Below are 22392 nucleotides of genomic sequence, written 5' to 3'. Positions count from 1 at the left end.
CTGCCCCTGCAGAAGCCATCGAACGCATTGTCTCTGCCTCCAGAGAAACCATTCCCTCCACGACTCCCTAGTTAGGTACACGCCTCCCAAAAACCCACCCTGCACTGCCGGCACCTTCCCTTGCCATCTCAAGAGGTGTAAAATCTGCTTCCACCCTCCCCTCTCACCTCCATCCAAGTACCCCAAAGGATTCTTCCACATCCGGCAAAGATTTTCCTGCATCGCTAAACACCTCATCTATTGTGTCCGTTGCTCTCGATGTGGTCTCCTCTACATTGGAGAGACAGGACACCAACTTGTGGGACGTTTTAGAGAACATCTCTGGGACACACACACCATACAACCCCATCGCCCTGTGGCCAATCACTTCAACTCCCCCTCCTGTTGAAGTCTTGGGACTCCTCCACCGCTAAACTCTAGCCATCCGGCACCTGGAAAAGAACGCTTCATTTTCCGCCTTGAGATCCTTCAACCACACAGAATCAATGTCAATTTCTCCAGTTTCCTCATCTCCCCTCCCCCCACCTTATCCCAGGTCCAATCCTCCAACTTGGCACTGCCTTCTTGAACTGTCCTATCTATCTTCCTTCCCACCTATCCACTCCACCCTCCACTCTGATCTATCACCATCACCCCCAAACTTCTTCCACCAAATGCATTCCTAGCTACTTTTCCCCTAGTCTCACCCCCTCCCATTTATCTCTCAGCCCCCTTGAGAACCCCCTCTCCCCCTCACATTCCTGATGAGGAGCTTAGGCTCGAAACGTCAATTCTCCTGCTCCTTGGGTGCTGCCTGACCAGCTGTGCTTTTCCAGCACCACACATTATGACTCTTATCTCTAGCATCTGCAGACCTCACTTTCTCCTAATATTTCATCTAACCATTCTGAAAATGCTTCTTAAAGTCTATTTCCTTGTATTGATTGTTTTTATTTTGTTGTTCACATAAAAGTTTTCTACCAGCAAGAAACTTTTCAGTTTGGAATCAATGATGAATTATGGCATAAGGTATATTTTCCCAAATGGTAGAGTTAGATTTCTCAAGTATATTATTTTTTGTGTGGGTTTTCTCTGGGTACTCCAGTTTTCTCCCACAGTCCAAAGATGTGCAGGTTAGGTTAATTGGCCATGCTAAACTGCCCATAGTATTCAGGGATGTGTAGGTTAGGTGCATTAGTCAAGGTAGAGTAATAGGATAGGGGAATGGGTCTGGGTAGGATACTCTTCAGAGTTTCAGTGTGGACTTATTAGGCCAAATGGTCAAAGTTTCCACACTGTAGGGATTCTATGATTTCTTGAATCATTACATTGATGCTCAAGGGAATTAACAATGTAGTCTAGAGAGGATGTTTTGAATCTACATCGAAAGATCATACTTTTAAGATAGGGGTAGCAGATTTAAAACAGAGATAAGGAGAAATAACTCCATTCAAAAGGTCAAAAGGTCTGTGAAATTCACTAGCCCAGAGTACGGTGGTTGCTGGGACATTGAATAAATTTAAACAGGAGATAGACGGATTTTTAATTAGTAATGGTTTGAAGGGTTATGAGGAGCAGCAAGAAAGTGGAGTTGAAACCGAGATGAGATTAGCCATGTTTGTATTGAATGGTGGAGCAGGCAAGAGGAGCTGAATGGCACACTCCTGCTCCTATTTCTTATGTTCTGTGCTCATATGTACATACTGGCTCATTTCAGAATCACACTCACCATTCACATTATTGTGTTCAGACTCTTTTGCAGCATTCCATGCTTCCCCTGTAAATTCTAAATGACTCTGCTGTCTTGGAGTAGTACTACCCTTAGGTGAAGCAGTTCTTTGGCTTCTGATGTCAGATGTCTGGTTGGTTTGCTTCGTATCAGAGGAGCTGTCTGCATCATTACCTTGTTTCATCGTACCTTCAGCTTGTTCACAAACAGGAGAGTTGGCACTAAAACCTGCAGGAACCCTTTGTGGACCTGTTAAAGAGACCATGTCTGAAACATAAGAGATAGGAGATAGAGTGGGCCATTTAGTTCCTCACGCCTGTCCCTCTATCCAATAACAATCATGGCTGAACTTTCCCAGCCTCAACTCCTCTTTCATATCAATGTAGCATAGTCACCAACTCAGTGATACTTCAGAAATCTATATATCGCTGTTTTAAATACTTTCAGTCATATTGGTGCCACAATTCTCTGGGGTGTAGTGTGTTTTTGCTCAATCCAACTAGTAGAGATGTTTCTGCAATTCAACTAGTATCTGCTTCATAATATAACCACACCACTGCAAGATTAGATAGACATTAGGATCATATTTGATCCATTTTCAATATAGGAATGTCAGATCAGAATTCAGCTCCTTTGGGAATATGTAGAACCTCTATTCGTACGGTTTATTTTATCAGACTCATTACAGAGAAGTAGTAGCAAAGTAATATAGGCTGGCCATTGAATACTGGAGGATAGCTGACATTTCAGAAGGAGAGGAAGAAAGGAAAGAGAAGCAAGTAGCTTTGTTAATAATGAATGAGTTCAGTACCGTAGAAAGAAATGGTCTTGACCTGGAAGATAACAATACCAAATTGATTTGTGTGGAGATAAACAACTACAAGGGAAAGTCACTAGGTGGGCATAGCATTTGGCCCCCTAACAATAGGTACAGTGTAAGATAAGAATATAAATCAAGAAGCTAATACGGCAGAGAAGAGGGGGTATGCAACAATACTGGAGCCAGCCAGAGAACAGGCTTTTTAAAAGCGAACATTGTGCAATCACCAGCAAACATCCTGATTTCTGACCTTATAATGGAGGGGAAGGCATTGATGTGGGTGTTATTGGCTCAGCCAGTATTTGATACCCATCCCTAATTGTCCAGACAGCAGCTAAGGGTCAACCACATTGCTGGAGGTCTGGAGTCACATGTCATCCTGACCAGGTAAGAAAAGCAGTTTCCTTCCCCAAAGGGTATTAGTGAAGCAGAAGGGTTTTTCTGACAGACGATTCATAGGTTCTTAATTCCAGATTCTTTTAATTGAATTTAAATTCCCCTATCTGCCATGGCAGGATTCAAACCTAGGTCCGCAGACCATTATCTGGGCCTCTGGATTAACAATCCAGTGATAATACCACTTGGCCATCACCTCCCTTTGATATTTAGGCATGGCAATGCATAATTTTTTTATTCATTCATGGAGTGTGTGCATTGTTGACAGGGCTATGGCTAGCATTTATTGCTATTCCTTTGCTCTTGAGAGGGTGATGTTAAAGTGCTGTGTTCATTTGCTGCTGTCTATTTGCTGTAAACACATCTACAATGTCATTAGGGAGGGAGTTCCAGGTTATTCACCTGGTGATAGAGAAAGAGTGATTAGATTAGATTAGATTAGATTCACTACAGTGTGGAAACAGGCCCTTCAGCCCAAGAAGTCCACACCGTCCTCTGAACAGTAGCCCACCCAGACCCATTCCCCTACCTTATATTTACCCCTGACAAATGCACCTAACACTATGGGCAGTTTAGCATGGCCAATTCATCTGGCCTGCACATCTTTGGATTTAGGGAGGAAACCGGAGCACCCAGAGGAAACCCACGCAGACACAGGGAGAATGTGCAAACTCCACACAGACAGTCATTCGAGGCCGGAATCAAACCCAGGTCCCTGACGCTGTGAGGCAGCAGTGCCTCACTTAGCAATATATTTCCAAATCTGAACGATGAGTGGCTTGGAGGGTAAGTTACAAGTGATTGTGTTCCTATGCCTCTGCTGCCCTTGTCCTTGTGAGTAGTAATGGTCATGGGTATGGAAGATGCTGTACAAGGCTCCTTGGTGAGTTGCATCATGTAGATGATACACATTGCTGCTACCAATTATGAGTGGTGGAGGGAGTGAATCTTTGCGGAAATAATGCTACCCAAGCACACTGCCTGTCCTGGATCCTGCCAAGTTTCTCAACTGTTTTGGCGCTACACTCACCCAGGCAAGTTGGGAGTATTCTACCACATTTCCAACATGTGCCTTGTACATGGTGGACAAGGCTTGGAGAAGTGGCTAATTTGCTGCAGGATTCCTGGTCTCTGATCTTTTCCTATAGCACAGTATTTATTTGACTAGTACAGTTCAGCTTCAAGTCAATGGTAAACCCAGGATGTTAATGTTGAAGGATTCAGTAATGGTAATGTTATTGAATGTCAAGGAGCAATTCTCTCTGTTTGGAGATGCTCATTGTCTGGCTCTTTAGTGATGCAAATGTGACTTACCACATTCAGCCCGAGCCTGGTCATTGTCCAGGTTTTACTGCATTTGAACATGTGCTGCCTCGGTAACTGAGAGTTGTGAATGGTGTTGAACATTGTGCAATCATCAGCGAACATCCCTACTTCTGACCTTATGATGCCAAACAGCAGTCACTCCCACCTCACATCTGGAATTCAGCTCCTTTGTTCATGTTTGAATCAAGGCTGTAATGAGGTCTCTGGTGGAACTCAAACTGATTATCAGTGTGCATTATATTGCACTGACCCTTCAAAATAATAGTAGCTGCAATCGGCTGACCACGCTCCAAATATGTCCTGGCCTTGCCTCACTGTTGATGGCCATTTGATCCCCAATTTGACCCCCATCTCAGCCTCACTGTCCTTTGAACTGTGGCAATTAACCACTGCCTGTCAAGTAGCCAGACTGCAATACTGTTGGGATGGATTGAGAGTGAAATGATAATTAGGTCAAGCCAATAAATGAAACAGTAAGTCTTTCTTCCCAGTATTTTATGGACTTGCAGACTCCACCCTTCCCCAGCCCACAAACATGGTCCCCTTCTAAATGTTTAAATAGTGAAGACTAGGTTAGGCACATTTAGTAGACAATCTTGCACATGCACTTGATTTATTCATGCATCTAAGCTTAATGACTTCATGTTAGATTTCTGTTTATTTAAAGGGATGAAATGGAAGAAATAATTCTCTAGCTATAAAATTCCCTTTTTTTCAAAAAAGAAAAATCAAACAGATAATGACCCCATCTTTAGCTTAGTCTGTGATAATGCCACATGAATTCTTTGTAGCAAGAATTGAATTTGTGCTGTAATAAGCTGACAGGTAGGGAGAAATTTAGATTCTAAGATAAGGTTTAAAATGGAGGCACCTGTTCAGAAAATCCAAGATGGGAGATGGAGATGCTATGCTTGAAGCAGCCAATGTTGTTGTTTGCAGTTTGCCTACTGATTTTTAATTGAGGAGAAAGTGAGGACTGACGAAGGACTTATGCCTGAAACATCAACTCTCCTGCTCCTGAGATGCAACCCGACCTGCTATGCTTTTTGAGCGCCACCCTTTTTGATTCTGATTTTCAGTTGAGTCGTGTTATCATTTTCATAGTCTAAAACTGATCAGTAATTCAATCTCAATTGTGGAATGTCACATGTTAATGAAAGGCCACAGCTCAAATCATTTGAGCTTCAGTGACATAGATCAACATTACTCAAAACAAAATGTTCCAGGATGAGTAGGTGCCTTGTTCTAATACAATAGAATGTAAGTATACAGAGGCAGCTCACACAATTCATCAGACTTTTTTTGAGCATAACATATCTACTTTTTATTGCAGTTACGTTAATTAGTTCAAATTGCTAAACAATTCATTTTTATCAACCTCAAAATAATCAGTAGACAGCATTATTATTTAGAAATGATGGAAAATCTCAATACTACTCAGTTACCTACTTACCACTTACGTGACCCTGCTCTAAGGTCACGTCATTCGATTTTCTTGGTTCCCCAATTCCTCTCCAGTCTCCTGAGATATCTATAGTATGTATTCTTCTTGGAATTCGAGAAACACTGTAAGTGTGTTTCATCTGAATTTCAGTGGGACTCTGGGAGGTTTGTGGGTAGTGAATATCTATACTCTTGGCTCGGTTCTGCCAATCCACAATTGGCACAGATTTTGGAGTGGATACTTTAGGTCCTACATAATTGTTTTGCTGCCCTGCAACATTAAACAATTAAGAAAACTTATGAGTTGTCTTAGAATTAGAGATTTATACCATGTATCAGGATATTGCTTAGTGGTTAAAAATAGAGCAGATTAGTACAAAAGTTACTCAATTTATCTGCATTATCAGACATTCTCCAAACTGGTCATTGTAGACAATATTCAATTGAGGAGGAACAGAGAAACATAATTGACTCGAAGATTATTCCAAAATTCAATCAAATCATACCGTTCTACACCTCAACTGATTTCACAACCTTTGATCCACATTGTTTGATATTCTAAACTAACAAAATTCAATTAATCTCTTCATTATCATCTCCTTATCACTTTCATCTTATTAGACGGGAGAAATTAGAGGGGAAAAACATTGAAAGAAAATCAAAATATACATGGAACATTCCTACCTGAGTGCAACTACACTGACAGATTATCATTCTCTCCATGAAATTGTCACTTGATCTAATTTTGTAGCTACCCTAATCTTTCAGATATGGTAGATTCAGTCACAGAGTCATACAGCATAGAAATAGACCCTTCAGTCAACCAGTCCACGCTGACGATGTTCCCAAACCAAACTAATTCCAGTTACCTGCATTTGGCCCTTATCCCTCCAAATCTTTCTTATTCATGTACTTCCCTAAACGTCTTTCAAATCTTGTAAATATATCTGCATCCAGCACTTCCTCTGGCACTTGATTCCACACATAATCCACTCTCTGTGTAAGACTCTAGGGAAAAGAGGCATGCTATTCACTTATCTACGTCCTTCATGATTTTATAAACCTGTCTAAGGTTACCACTCTACATCCCACATTCCAGCGAAGCAAGTTCCAGCCTATTGCCCGAAGGAGATGAAAGGAAATGCCGTCAACATAGAGCCAAGTGACTACTACGCTGTATGTCTATTTTAACACGGCTTTCAGATTGACCATTTGTGTTTTGTTTTGAAGAAAAATCCAAACAGAAGGTAAATATTTGCCCTTAATGAGAGAAAGAGGAGAAATCACCAAGGCATTTTCAGCTACTGTTACATATTATACAGTACCTAAAGTGATACTAGTAAAAGTTCATGTGTAGTCACTGGCTCATCCCATTCGTTACAGAGTACTATGTTGTCTGAACACAATGAAAGGTTATTAATCTGCAAAGTAACTCTATTTTCTTTCAAAATACATTGCGTACAATGTGAAATGCCTGATGTGTCAAGTATTTCAAAGTTTCTAGCTTCTCTGGTACAAATATGATTTGGAGATGCTGGTGTTGGACTGGGGTGTACAAAGTTAAAAATCACACAACACCAGGTTATAGTCCAACAGGTTTAATTGGAAGCACACTAGCTTTCCGAGCGACGCTCCTTCATCAGGCGATTGTCAGGTGATGAAGGAGCGTCGCTCCGAAAGGTAGTGTGCTTCCAATTAAACCTGTTGGACTATAACCTGGTGTTGTGTGATTTTTAACCTGATACAAATAATTTTATTTGGTGAAAGTATTTCTTGTATTATTTAGTTCAGCCACCAGAGGGTGCTTATGATAGTAACTTGAATTTATGTTCCACATTTCAAGACAAATCTCTAACATCTCACGTTTTACATTTGACATTTGCATTTAAAATCTGCTGATAGGTGAAGGGATGGCAGACCAATGTGGTAATGTCATTAAAATAGCAAGTCAGCAGAACAAACAAAAGTTCTGTAATGGGTGATTTGGTTGTGGGAAAAGCTGTTCAGTTGTTCGAGATAGCTCTTCTGGATTTATAAAAAAAACTCCTAATCTCTAAACTGTAAGACCAGAACAGCCATGATCACAAGAATTTAAGTTCATAAAACTTATGAGAGATTGGATAAGCTCGGTTGTTTTCCTTGGAGTGGACGAGACCGAGAGGAGACAAGAAGTGTAAAATTATGAGGGGCATAAATAGAGCAGACAAAAAGAAACTTTTCACCTTGGTGGAGGGATTATTAACTGGGAGCATACATTTAATATAAGGGGCAGGAGTTTAGATTACTTACAGTATGGAAACAGGCCCTTCGGCCCAACTAGTCCACCCCAACCCGCAACCCACCCAGACCCATTCCCTTACATTTACCCCTTCACCTAACACTACCGGCAATTTAGCACAGCCAATTCACCTAACCTGCACATTTTTTGGACTGTGGGAGGAAACCGGAGCACCCAGAGGAAACCCACGCAGACACGGGGAGAATGTGCGAACTCCACACAGACAGGCGCCTGAGGTGGGAGTTGAACCCGGGTCTCTGGCACTATGAGGCAGCAGTGCAAACCACTGTGCCACCATGCCATTTAGAGAAAATATAAGGAAGAAACTTTTCACGCGGCAAGTGGTGAGAATCTGGAACTCACTGTCCGAAAAGGTGGTAGAGACAGAATTCTTCATAATATCCAGAAGGCTTTTAGATGTGCCATTGTCAGGCCAAGGCCAAGTGCTGAAAAATGGGATTAGAATAGGGGTGGTTTTTGGCACCAAAGGCCCTTTTCCCGTGCTATCAATCTCTATTGCTAACTTAGCAGCACGTGATAACTTCAAATACAGAACAGCCGTGGAATGCCCATGGAAATTTAGGATTGCATAGGTAGGGGAACATTTCATGCTGACAAACAGGTGTCTTCCTTGCTGGCTGGAGAGCTGTTAAGCATCCCACGTTGTCGCTTCACCTGAAGGCCAACTAAATTAAGTGTCAATCAGACATGTAACTGCATAGCAGCAGGCCTTCTCTCCAGTCAAGGCACAGCCTACTGAGAACTGCCAGCTGAGCAGAGGCCAGTGACTCATTATTGCTCAGCAGTGCCACCAGAGACTGGTGACCACCGCAGTATTACACTGACCAAGCCTGAAGAACAGGTGAGTGATGGCAGCAGCAGTGGACTTGTGGGGCGGGGTTGTGAATGAAGAGAGAGGGATGTCAGTAGCAAGGAAATGATGGTGCCTCTCAGTGGCAATTCCTTCCTCTTAATTCCATGTTCTTCAATTAGGAATTTGAACAAAGAATTAACAGCTTCACTCTTTACTCAAAGTCCAAGAGCAACCTTGACAGGGATTGTCTTTCAAGCTTCCCACACGGTGTCTTACCAGCCCACAGCTGGATGAACCATCAGCAGTAGAGGCATTAATTGCCTTTTAAGAGGCTCCAGTGGCCGCAGCCACAGAAAGATTATCACAGACTTTCCCATTGCAAATGTAATCAGACCAGAGGTGGAGAGGCAGTGGGTTCCCCACTTCTCTCACCAATAAATGCCCTTGCCATAAATCTGTCATTGGGAAGGGCATTAAATTCCACCCCCAATTCAAGAACAGAGATTCTAAGAATGTACTCAAAGATAAGTAAGCATTTTCAATTTGCAATAAGGGAATTGATATCAGGAGGCTGTAATATTCACAGATTTATGAATTGTCATATATACTCTTGTAGAGAGGTAGGACTTCTACTCTGAGGCCATTCAGAGTATTTTCCCATCTTCACCACTGACATGGGGACTTTCATGAATGCCACTGATTTGAGTCATCCCCTCGGGGTCCCCCTTCTCCAACAGTCCCCACCTTTCCAATGGGGTTGCATGGCCCTCCTATTCAGCCTCCTGTTTCCATGGTACCCCTGTCACTCTTAGATTAAAGGCAAATGCGGAGGTAGTCAAGAAGGAAGCCACCTCACATAAATACACCCTGGTGGAAGCGCTGAGGCCACGTTTTGCCTCAGGTTTTGGAAATGGGTTTAAAGTCATGATCCTACACTTTGTAGGAAAGTGCAATTCCTTGAAAACTGTGGATGAGAAAAGCACTAGCCTGAAGTTAATGCTCCGATTGACATCACTGGCTGACCAAACACATGTGCATGAGAAGGCAGTCTTACCATGAAAGAAAGAGTGTGGGTGGCACGGTGGCACAGTGGTTAGCACTGCTGCCTCACAGCGCTAGAGACCCGGGTTCAATTCCCAACTCAGGCGACTGCCTGTGTGGAGTTTGCACATTCTCCCCGTGTCTGCGTGGGTTTCCTCCGGGTGCTCCGGTTTCCTCCCACAGTCCAAAGATGTGCAGGTCAGGTGGATTGGCCATGCTAAATTGTCCGTTGTGTTGGGTAAATGTAGGGGAATGGGTGGGTTGCGCTTTGGCGGGTCGGTGTGGACTTGTTAGGCCGAAGGGCCTGTTTCCACACTGTAAGTAATCTAATCTACCTGTGCTTTCAATGAGGACTATAATTATATGGATCAAGACAGTGACACAAATGGTCCCATTAATCACCTGAGAGCATATTGCCAAAGTTTTCAGTGAAGCAAAGATTAAATAAATCCCCCACAAAACTTGGCTCTGAAAGGAATCTTATCCTCAAAAGCCTGAATAAGCACATTACAATACATTTAAATGCAGCCAGAATTTTCTTGTAGTGCAATACTCATCTTTCAACGCTAAGCAAAGCAATCCAACCGATGGATTCAAATTTTCTCTGTATTAATAATGAATTAAATAGGAAGCTGAGGAAGAAAGGAGTAGAAGGGTAATAACGGGGAGAGAAGGAGGTTGTTGTGGAGCATAAAAACTGCTGTGGATCAGTTGGACCAAATGGCCTGTTTTTGTGCTATAAATTCTGTGCAATATCATGTGATAGCTTGTGTAAATGGGACAATGAAAACAGATCAATAATTACGACAAAGTATAACTCAATCTTGTTCCAGTATTAGCAGTTACCTTTTTCTTGTGTTTGTACAGCAAATCCGGTAGAGCTTGCTTCGTCATTGCTGATTGGCCAAGGATCATACAATGACTTCTTCTGTAGTACAGGAAGAGGAACAAAGTTAAATCTACACATTAAATATGACTTAACAACACACTCCGGTATTACCAACTGTAGGACTGCCAAAAACGTTACCTTTAAAACCCATAGCCTTCCATTCCTGCCTTAGCATTCAATACCTTGCCAAATGAAGGAAAGTATTCAAGTGCCTTGTTTACAACCTTCTTTACCTCCTCCTCCACCAATGCTCTAAAGCAGTAAACAAAAAAAGCAACAGCTGGAAAATGGAGTCATAGAGATGCACAGCACGGAAACAGACCCATAGGTCCGACTCGTCCATGCCGACCAGATATCCTAACCTGATCCAGTTCCATTTGCCAGCATCTGGCCCATATCCCTCTAAACTATTCCTATTCATATACTCAATCAAATGCCTTTTAAATGTTGTAATTATAATCGCCTCCACCACTTCCTCTGGCAGCTCATTCCATACACGCACTACCCTCTGCATGAAAAAGTTGCCCCTTAAATGCCTTTTATATCTTTCCCTTCTCACCCTAAACCTATGCCCTCTAGTTCTGGATTCCACACCCCAGGGAAAAGACCATGAATATTTACCCTATTCATACCCCTCATGATTTTATAAACCTCTATAAATGTCACCCCTCAGCCTCCGACGCTCCAGGGAACACAGCCCCAGCCTACTCAGCCTCTCCTTACAGCTCAAATTCTCCAACCATGGCAAAATCCTTGTAAATCTTTTCTGAACCTTTTCAAGTTTCGCAACATCCTTTCGATAGGAAGGAGACCAGAATTGCACGCAGTATTCCAACAGTGGCCTAACCAATGTCCAGACAGCTGTGACATGACCTCCCAACTCCTATACTCAATGCTCTTACCAATAAAGGAAAGCATACCAAATGCCTTCTTCACTATCCTATCTACCTCCAACCTATTTTCAAGGAATATGAACCTGCACTCCGAGTTCTCCTTTTTTTAAGATTCCCTACAGTGTGGAAACAGGCCCTTCAACCCAACAAGTCTACACCGACGCTCCGAAGAGTAATCCACTCAGACCCATTTCCCTCCACCTAACACTGTGGGCAATTTAGCATGGCCAATTCACCTGACCCGCACATCTTTGGACTGTGGGAGGAAACCGCAGCACTCAGAGGAAACCCACACAGACACGGGGAGAATATGCAAACTCCACACAGACAGTCACCCAAGGCTGGAATCGAACCTGGGTCCCTGGTGCTGTGAGGCAGCAGTGCTAACTACTAAGCCACCCTACATTCCCTAGGACCTTACCATTAAGTATCTAAGTCTTTTCTGATTTGCATTTCCAAAATGCAGCAGCTCACATTTAGCTAAATTAAACTCCATCTGCCACTCCTCAACCCATTGGCCCAACTGATCAAGTTCCCACTGTAATCTGAGGTAACCTTCTTTGCTGCCCAGCACACGTCCAATTTTGGTGTCATCAGCAAACTTACTAACTATACCTCTTATGCTCACATCCAAATCATTTTTATGAATGACGAAAAGTAGTGGACCCTGCACCGATCCTTGTGGCACTCCACTGGTCACAGGCCTCCAGTCTGAAAAGCAACCTCCACCATCACCTTCTGTCTTCTACTTTCGAGCCAGTCCTGTTTCCATCAGATCTAACCTTGCTAACCAGTCTCCCATGGGAACCTTGTTGAACGCCTTACTGAAGTCCATATAGTTCACATCTACTGCTCTGCCCTCATCAATCCTCTTTGTTACTTCTTCAAACAACTCAATCAATTTCGTGAGACATTTTTTCCCATGCACAAAGCCATGTTGCCCATCCCTAATTGGTCCTTGCTTTTTCAAATGCATGGAAATCCTGTCCCTCAGGATTCCCTCTAACTTGCTCACCACTGATGTCAGGCTCACCAGTCTATAGTCCCCAGCTTTTCCTTACCACCTTTCTTAATTGGTGGCACCACGTTAGCCAACCTCCAGTTTTCGGGGACCTCACCTGTGACTATCGATGATACAAATATCTCAATGGGGAACTTGACAATGATTCCCAATGACTGTGGTGAGATTATGTTAGCATGGATACGGGTGAATGACAAAAACATCTTGGCAATGCTTGGAACTGTGTCCCAGAAAAGGAAGCACAGCCAGCCTGGTGAGAACTGACACTGTTAGCCAATGCCAATTCTACCATTGTAAAGATATTCAATGTTGGAATATTTTTGACAATCTCACCAGGCTGTCCAAAGTAAGTGAAGGCACAAGATGGGACTTTCTGTATTTGCCTGATTAACATCATGATTTGGGAACGTAATGGGCTAGTGGCAATATCATTGGACTAGTAATCCAGATGACCTGACCAATGCTGAGTCATGTGCTCATGTGGCTAAAGTATTTGAATTCAGTTGGCAAGTTTGGAATACAAAGTTTCTGTAATGGTGCTATGAAACCATTATCAATTGTCATCAAACCCCACCTCGATCACTGCTCTGCTTTAGGGAACAAAAATGGCTATTCTTAACTGATTTGGCCTACAAATGACTCCAGACCCAGAGTAATGTGGTTGACTTTTAACTGTCCTCAGAAATGACTTAGCAAGTGCCACTCACTCAGTGAAGTGTAATTGGGAATGTGAAATCACACATTTCTAGATTCCTTTAAAGAATAAATGAAAACATAAAAGAGCATGATTGCTGGTAATATTGGTGGATGCCACGTAATGCAGAGAAACGTGAGGGAGAAGAGATGCAGGTAGCAAAGATGCCACTGTGTATATGTGCACAACATAAAGAATGCTGGAAGAGCTCAGCAGGTCTGGCAGCATCTACGGAGAAAGAAACAGTTAACATTTCAAGCCTGGTGTGACTCCTCAGAATGGGGAATTGGTGAATTATTCATGCAGAAACCCAGGTAATCTTTTGGAGAGCCAGGTTCAAATCCTACCATGGAAATTGTGGAATTTCAATTCAATAGTAAAAAGAAGTCTGGAATTAAGAGTCTAATGATGACAATAAAGTCATTGTTGATTATCGGAAAAACCCATCTGGTCCACACATCTTTTAGGAAAGAAAGTTTGCCGTCCTTACTTGGTCTAGCCTGTGAATTATTGACCATAGCAATGTGGTCAACTCTTATTCTGCCCTTTGGGCAATAAATGATGGCCTAGACCCTGCAAGTGAAACAAAAAGGTTCTGCCTCAACTGGAGTACTGTGTCCAATTCAAGACAGAACAACTCAGTTATGACATGAAGACTCAGGAAAATGGTTCCAGGGATGAGGACCTATATGTCTGAGAAGACAGGGTTGCTCTGCTTAGAGAAATTGAGAGAAGATTTGAAAGAGAAATTCAAAATCACGAGTTTGGAGAGAATAGGTGGAGAGAAACTGTTCACACTGAGGAATGTCTACAGATTCTGCAATGATTCCTTTAGATTGGAAGGTAGCAAATGTAACTCCATTGTTTAAGGAAGGAGGGAGGGAGAAACTGGGAGAATACAGGCGTGCTAGCCTTTTGGGGAATTGCTAGAATCTATGATGAAGGACATGATAACTGGACACTTACAAATTAATGATATGATTACACAGAGTCAGCACGGATTTATGAAAGGGAGAATATGTTTGACAAACAGGCTAGAGTTTTTATAGATGTATCTAGCACAATAGATAAATGGAACTAGTGAATGTGGTATATTTCAATTTTCATAAGACTTTCAATATGTCCTACATATGAGGTTAGCAAACATTTAATGCACATGAGATTGGAGATAATATACAGGAACAATTGAGAACTGGTTAATGACAGGAGACAGACAGTAGAAAGAAATGAATGATTCAAATTCTTGACTAGTAGGGTATTGAGAGTGTTGTGCTGGGAAGGCATAGCAGGTTAGGTAGCATCCAAGGAGAAAGAAAAATGATATTTCAGGCATAAGCCCTCCATCAGGAATGAGGCTTGATGGCCAGGGGGTGGTGGGATTGGGGAGTGGGAAGGTAACTGAGAAAGTGATGGGTAGATGAAGGTGAGGGAGAAGGTGATAGGTCAGGAAGGAGGGGTGTGGAGCAGATGGATGGGAAAGTTGACGGCAGGTCAGGAAGGCAGTACAAAGTTGGAGGCTTGGGACCGGGATAATGTGAGGGGAGGGGAAATTAGGAAACTGTTGAAAGCCACATTTATCCATGGTGGTTGCGGGGTCCCAAGGTGGAATGAGGCGTTCTTCCTCCAGATGTCAGGTGATAACAGTTTGGCAGTGGAGGAGGCCCAGGACCTGTATGGGAGGGGAAGTTCAGCCACGAGGCGGTGGGGTGCAGGTGTCCCAGATGAAATGATCAATAAGGTGTCCTGTCTCCCTGATGTAGAGGAGTCTACATCGGGTTTCTCCTATTAGGGTATTGCTTGGGTGCCAGCATTCATAATTTATATCAATTATTTGGATCTGGGGACCAAATGTAATATTTCCCAGTTTTCTGATCATTCAAAACTATTTGGGACTATGATTTGTGACGAGAATGCAAAGTGGCTTTCAATGGGATTTAGACAGGCTAATTAAGTGGGTAAGAACATGGCAGATGGAGTATAATGCAGAAGCATATGAGATTCTCCACTTTGTAGGAAAAACAGAAATGCAGTGTGCTTCTTAAATAGTGTGAGATTGTTTCTGCGCAAAGAGACTTATTCATAACTCACTTAATGCCAATGTGCTTTAATGCAGAAGGATTTCAGGACAGGAATAAAGAAGATTTGCTGAAACAGCATAAAGCCTTGGTTAGACCATTTCTGGACTTTATTGTGTACAGTTTTGATGTTCTTACCAAAGGAAGGATACATTTGCCTTAGAAGGAGTGCAGTGAAGATTTATCAGGTTGATCCCTGGGATGGTAGGACTGTCCTATGAAGACAGATTGAGGAGAAAGAGTCTGTATTCTCTACATATACATGAGATGATTTCAATGGTTCAACAGGATTGATGCAGAAAGGATGCTTCCTCTCTCTGAGGCATCTTGAATCAGTCTCCGAATAAGGGGAGACCATTCATGAGATGAGGAGGCATTTTTCTCTCAAACGGAGGTGAATATATTCAAGAGTAATCAATAGATTTCTCGATATTGAAGCTATCAAGGCACAAGGGGATACTGGGGGAAAATATTGTGTTGAGATAGAAAATTGGCTGCAATGTAATAGAATAGCTGAGCAGGTGTAAGGGGCTGAATGGCCTGCTACACAGCTCCTATTTCCCCAGTGCTCTGGGAATAATTGATCTTGAACTTCTGACCAGGGACAGTGCGTGAGGAGAGTAATTAAGGAAACCAACCATGGTTTCCTCATCATCAGTATCCAACAACCCTATGCAGAGGTGAAAGAAAAATGTTGCTGAGCCAGGATAGGATCATTATACTTAGAATGCTTCCCCTTTCCTCACTCCCACATATCATTTAAAAGCATGGTTTGTATAGAAAGCTGCCTTTGTGACAAGATACCAGAAAGTTTCTAGCATCTAGAGAGTTAGGATATGATTTAAGAGGAGGCTAGAAGTTGAAAAACAAACTAGGAGAGATCAACCTTTTAAAAATAAATGTACATAATAATGAGAAATGTATGAAATTGTTTTCAATAAAGAAGGCAAACCATTTGCAAATTTGACTGGTTCACCATCTACACTGTTCAACACTTTCTTTTCTACCTGAATATCTTTCACTTTAGTCTTTCGCTTTGCTGTGATTGCTTCATCCTCATCTGGAGACTCTTCACTGGCTCCATCAGTTGAATCACTAAAATAAACACAGTAAGATCACGAAATGTACATGGAGAGATCATGGGGTCAGCCAAGTTACTGAAGTGTCACTTCCCAAGTCATTAATTAATTAAGTTGTGAAAGTTAGTAAGAGGTAATGTTCCGTAGTAAAGTCAGTATTAGTTGTTTGCTTCATTTATAATTCTATAAACTATTTTGATTTCCATTACTATGCCCTGTATGCTTAACAACTTGAATTTTTCTTGTTCTGAAAAGTGCCATTTTTTTTCCGTACTCCCTCTATCTTTACTTTTCTAAATGAAGGGCATTATTATAAAAAAAAATTAAATGATTACTCAAAATTCATTAATGTCATGGAAAACCCAGTAGTGCTGCTGCACAAGGTCAATATAATGATCAATGAATGCGTGAAGTCAAATATCTGGCACTTGGCTGAAGGATAATTTAAGCTCGTCTGCGGACACATCATAAAAATACATCTTGTGACAGCCATACATAAATATTGACAAAAGCCTGTGTTAACAAGGGTGTGCAGTTAACGTGTCCCATGAACAGCCTGTAGTGGGTTGATTACCTTTGTTCCATTTACTTTGGCAAAATTGAACCACTCAAGTGATGAATGCGAAGGTACATTGTGCAAACAGTTAACAATGAAGATTCCAAGAAAAATATACAGAAATTACAGACTAATTAATGGTTTTAGGGGTGTAGCAATATGGCTATAAGCCAAAACGGTCACATTCTAGCAAATCACTAACAATACAGGGGCAATCCCACTTTGAAAATATTTTAGAAAGCAGGATAGCTAGGCACAACCCTTATCAGAGCAGTTAACTATGCAAGCAGATTGTTGCATTTTTATGAAATTACTCAGTAGCACAGTGAATTTTTTGTTAAACAAAATCGAGTCTTGTCAACGCAATGCTGTTTTAAAGTGCCACAGCTACAGTTATTTCCTTGGCTAACGTGAAATTTCATGATAGCAGTGTTCTTAATTGATATTTAATGATCGTGTTAATTTTTCACACATTACATGTGATTGAGATAAAACTAGCACTTAATGATCAGACTACATGGTTTCCCCATGAAAGGACAAAAAAATTGAGGTCTTGACTAAGTATACACATTATCTGGTGTGCAGACCACACAAACCACTTAATAACAAATAACGCGCAAAAATTAATCTCAGCACAAGTTAAAACAAAACCACTTTAATTCACCACAGGACAAAAGGATGTAAGTTCAAACTTACAGTTCCCCATCTAATAATGTTCTGATGCCAATAGATCAATTGAAAGGGAACAGCATTATCCTACAGCAAAGAGGGAGAACTAGAAAGAAAGTCAATGCAAATGGCTCACAATCTCAAAGAAGACAGTTCAAAATTTAATGGTACAAGGTGGTTGGGTGCTGGTGATAAAAGAGAATCAGGAAACACAGAGACAAAATAGTTTTAAACATAAAAAAGCTCCAATTTTCAATATCCTCTCCCGGAATCCTAATTAACATGGGGGTAGAGCTTTATCTACAACAGCACCACGGTATCACAGTTAAATGTCTATCTTCACTTCACGGTCCAGATAGCAAGTGTAATAAAATTAAACATCTACATTAACCACTGAGCGCATTCCTTGACCTTACACATCATTCCCTAAAACAGGGGTCTGCAATCTATGGCTCTGGAGCTACACTACACTTTACGGATTCATGCGCAACTTAGAACCTTGACCAATCAGACCGATTATATTGTTAATGGTGTGTTCTGTTCTTGTTTAAAGGAAGTTCATTTAATATTGTGCTTGTGAGAAAATATCTTTTAATTAATAAATCTTTTGCAAAATGCTTTAAAATGTTGAATTGTGTCTCTGTCCCTTTATTTTTTAGCTTTTTTCTGGTATTTGTGTAACAGGATTATACCTTTTAGCAGAAAGCCTTTTTTAAAAAAATTTTAAAATTTTTCTTATTATTAAGTTTGTAAATCCCTGCCCCACAGTGACTTTCTCTTCTATCAGAAGCAGATACAGTGATTGGAAAAATTTGCTGTAATAACAAATTTGCAAGTAGTAACCTTGATTCTTCATATCTGGCAGTTTGAGATGAGGTTGGGATGAGGTATGATGAAAGCTGAGCTTGTTGTGATTCAGTCTTCTGAGCAGAATCTGTAAACAGAACAAACTTAAAGCTAACAAGTGTCCAAAAGGATGTATGACTCGAAAAATTAACTTGCTGATTTCATATAACATTTTACATCTCCTGCTTTTTTGGAAAAGTAAAAGGGTGAGTGAGCAATATAATGCATTAGTAATAGCTGCAGACCAAGGAAGTAAGGGACTGGGCTCAGTTCTAATACCAAAATAATCTGCTAACATGCAATGTAAATCTATGAACACTTTAATCGTACACAAAATATCAATAATTGCAATTATTTTACAAATATCAAATATTGCAGTTGTAAATGCAGCCAAAAATATACATTTTCAATAAATCACATTTTATTGAATATTGTACTAATATTGTGCATTTAACAATTTAAACTGAAAGGTAACTAGCCATGTAGAAAATAAGAGCGGAGGTAGGCCATTCAGCCCTTTGAGCCTGCTCTGCTATTCAATATGATCATGGCTGATCATCTAACTCTGTCCCATGCTCCTGCTTTCTTTTTCAAACTCTTCGGTCTCTTTAGCCCTAAGACCTATACTTAACTCCTTCCTAAAAACATTCAAAGGTTTGGCCTCAATTGCCTACTATGGCACAGAATTCCACAGGGTCACCAATAAAAACTTCTCCTCATTTCATGAGGAATCAGTCTGGTAAACTTTCTTTGCACTCCCTCCATAATCAGACCATCCTTTCATGGATAAGGAGATCAAAACTGCATACAATCCTACAATTGCAGCAAGACATCCCTGCTCCTGTACTCGAATCCCCTTGCTATGAAGGCCAGCATACCCTACACCGCCTGCTGCACCTGCAGGTTGACTTTCAGAGACTGGTGTACAAGGACACCCAGATCTTGTTGCACCTTCCCATTTTCCAACCTACCACCATTCAGTTAATAATCTGTCTTCCTGTTTTTGTACTAAAGTGGATAGCCTCACATTTATTCACATTATATTTCATCAGTCTTGCATTTGCCCAATTATTCAACTTGCCCAAATCACACTGAAGTATCTGTACATCCCCCTCATCATCCTCCCAGCCAACTTTGTGCCATCTGCAAACTTTGAAAACTGACATTTAGTTCCCTCATCTAAATCATTTATATTGTTAGTGCTGGAATCCAAGCACTGATGCCTGCAGTATCCACCCCAGTCACTGGTTGACATTCACAGAAGATTCATTTATTCCTAAGCTCTATTTCCTCTCTGCCAACCTATCTGTCACACCTTTCCTTTTGATAAAATTTAATTCTTCTCTCAATCCACAAATTTAATATCTAGACTAATCCACTGTACTAAATTTAAACAATTCATAACACTATATATTTATAGTGTTCACAAGGTAAAGCTTTGTTGATTAAGTTAAAGTCAACAAGTCCTGAATTAAAACCTCCATTGGAATTATATATGACATGGGGTAATATATTACTCTTTTCAACCCTGAATTCACATCTAGTCCAATCATGGATAAAAACCATCTCATCTTGCTAGGTGCGATTGTTGTATGTGAAATGATTTTCCAGTGGTCTCAATTTGATTCTTAGAAATTGTGAACAAATTGTGTAATTAGATCTCATCCTAACCCTTTCCCTCTTATGTTTTCTTCCCATTCAGCTAATGAAATCAAGTTTTCTGTCAGATTCAAATTCATGCTTTTGATTTTAGTTTCTTCTTTTTCAGTCACCTAAATTAGCAATATTTTATTTAGTTTAATTTTGCATATGAATCCTGAAATACAGCATGGACAGCCTCTTGAATCTACCATCATATTTTAATTTCCACCCCTTCTTCACTTGATTCCAATGGAAAGTTTAATTAGTATTATATCAGCAAAGGTTGAATTGTGAACCATGTGTTCTTTCAAAGTCAATCCTGTGGAAAAATTCCATCCCAGGATTTCAGTTCCTCCACTGCAATTTAGGAGAGGTCATCTGATTCCCACAGAGGTATAGGCCAATCAAATTATGGGAAATTAGTTAATATTTGTGTTGGCATGGTTACAAACTCAAATAAACTTTCCAGTTGATGATCGTCAAGGAGAGAAAATAAAAATAGTATCCCTATTGTTTAGCCTGCTAGTATACACCTAAGCAAATTGAAAGATTCTTCCTAAATGTCCTTGGTATGTCTTGTGCTAATGCAAAGGTTAGTTTTAGCTGTAATAGGTAAACAATATCAAAGAGCTCTTTGCTGGGGAAATGGAATACCATTATATCTGGTATATGCATCTGACCTATGTAACTTCATGGAGTGTGCTAGGTATCAACTGAGGAGAAAGTGAGGTCTGCAGATCCTGGAGATCAGAGCTGAAAATGTGTTGCTGGAAAAGCGCAGCAGGTCAGGCAGCATCAAAGGAGCAGGAAAATCGACGTTTCGGGCATAAGCCCTTCTTCAGGAATGGGCCCTTCGGCTCATGCCCGAAACGTCGATTCTCCTGCTCTGTGGATGCTGCCTGACCTGCTGCGCTTTTCCAGCAACACACTTTTAGCTCTGCTCTCCAGCATCTGCAGTCCTCACTTTCTCCTGAAATAAATGGATAGTAGCATTCCTGAAGAAGGGCTTGTGCCAGAAACGTCAAATCTCCTGTTCCTTGGATGCTGCCTGACCTGCTGCGCTTTTCCAGCACCACATTTTCAGCTAGGTATCAACTGAACCTACAGGGTTCAATGAAGGCCTCCCAGGTCAGAACATCCAAATAAGGATGTAAATATCAGCGTCCCAACCTACCAGATGTAAAACTTCAGAATAACAATCACTTAAGTGTGACATTCCTACTTAGAGTGATTTTCCTTTTCCTTTTCTGGTCTGAACGTAATGATCAGTACTGTTCTGAGCAATCAGGCTGACTAGGACTGGATAAAATTGTTCCAGGGCAGAGAACTTTCAGTGTAAAGTCATCATTTCACAGAAAAATAAGTGATGAAATAGTGAGAGAAAGAAAAAGAAAAAGGGAAAGACGGTGAGAGAGTGATAGTGAAAAAACAAGAAGTGAGCAAGAGGGAGTGAGAACCAGTCAATGACACCAAGTGTGAATGAAAGAATAAGAGAAAACATAATAGTAACAGCGAGTGAAAAGACTGAGGTACAAGAAATGAGATAAGTGAAAGGAAATGTAAGGGAGAGAAGAAGGAAAGCTACACATTCTTGAATCCTGTGAAACTGTGGAAATTGATAGGACTATCAGTTTGGCAGTGAGAGACAGGTGCCTTTATTCATTGTATAATCCATACAACAGTTAAAGAAAACATACATTAGATCTTATCTCTGTTCTAACATAAATAAAAATGAAAATGAATGAATAAAATATGATTTACTCTCTCCTTTCTAAAAGTGAGAACTCATGCTGGAGAGATTTATCAGTATTCCAGAGGTTTCCTCAGAACTCCAGGAATTAAAGGTTAACCTCCTGGACACTGTTGCAAGTAACCCAGGACAAATGCAACAGGGCAGTGATGCCCACTGTTAAGTGTCACAGAATCAGCAAGGGAGCTGCAAGTTTCACCTGCTCTGAGACTAAACCTCATAATGGCACCGGGTCCCAAATAATACCTGGCTTTGCCCTTGCTCTGTTCATCTTTCGGTTCCTCTCCCTGAGTCATATCTTTATAACTTGCACTGATTAATACATTATTTGAGTGAAATAAATGGATACTGCTGAAAGTGTGTTGCTGGAAAAGTGCAACAGGTCAGGCAGCATCCAAAGGGCAGGAGAATCGACGTTTCTGGCAACACACTTTCAGATCTGATCTCCAGCAT

The 22392-nt window shown here is 41.1% G+C and overlaps 1 protein-coding gene across 10 annotated transcripts in view; it reads right to left on the bottom strand.

Moving 5' to 3' along the window:
* LOC132820420 (synaptotagmin-like protein 2) overlaps nucleotides 1-22392 on the bottom strand; it is a 114967-nt gene that overhangs the window by 39392 nt on the left and 53183 nt on the right. For 5 of the 10 annotated variants that reach the window (XM_060832531.1, XM_060832530.1, XM_060832529.1 and 2 more), the window contains 5 exons: nucleotides 18546-18636; nucleotides 16406-16493; nucleotides 10673-10754; nucleotides 5704-5964; nucleotides 1709-1975 (listed from right to left, as the gene is read on the bottom strand). In XM_060832531.1, the coding sequence (XP_060688514.1) occupies nucleotides 1709-1975; nucleotides 5704-5964; nucleotides 10673-10754; nucleotides 16406-16493; nucleotides 18546-18636 (789 nt within the window). The remainder of the gene's footprint in view (nucleotides 1-1708; nucleotides 1976-5703; nucleotides 5965-10672; nucleotides 10755-16405; nucleotides 16494-18545; nucleotides 18637-22392) is intronic. The other 5 variants (XM_060832533.1, XM_060832535.1, XM_060832534.1 and 2 more) reach the window with 5 other exon arrangements.

Source organism: Hemiscyllium ocellatum, chromosome 11 (genome assembly GCF_020745735.1).
Source record: "Hemiscyllium ocellatum isolate sHemOce1 chromosome 11, sHemOce1.pat.X.cur, whole genome shotgun sequence".
NCBI classification, from domain to species: Eukaryota; Metazoa; Chordata; class Chondrichthyes; order Orectolobiformes; family Hemiscylliidae; genus Hemiscyllium; species Hemiscyllium ocellatum.
This window is presented reverse-complemented; position numbering and strand designations above follow the sequence as displayed.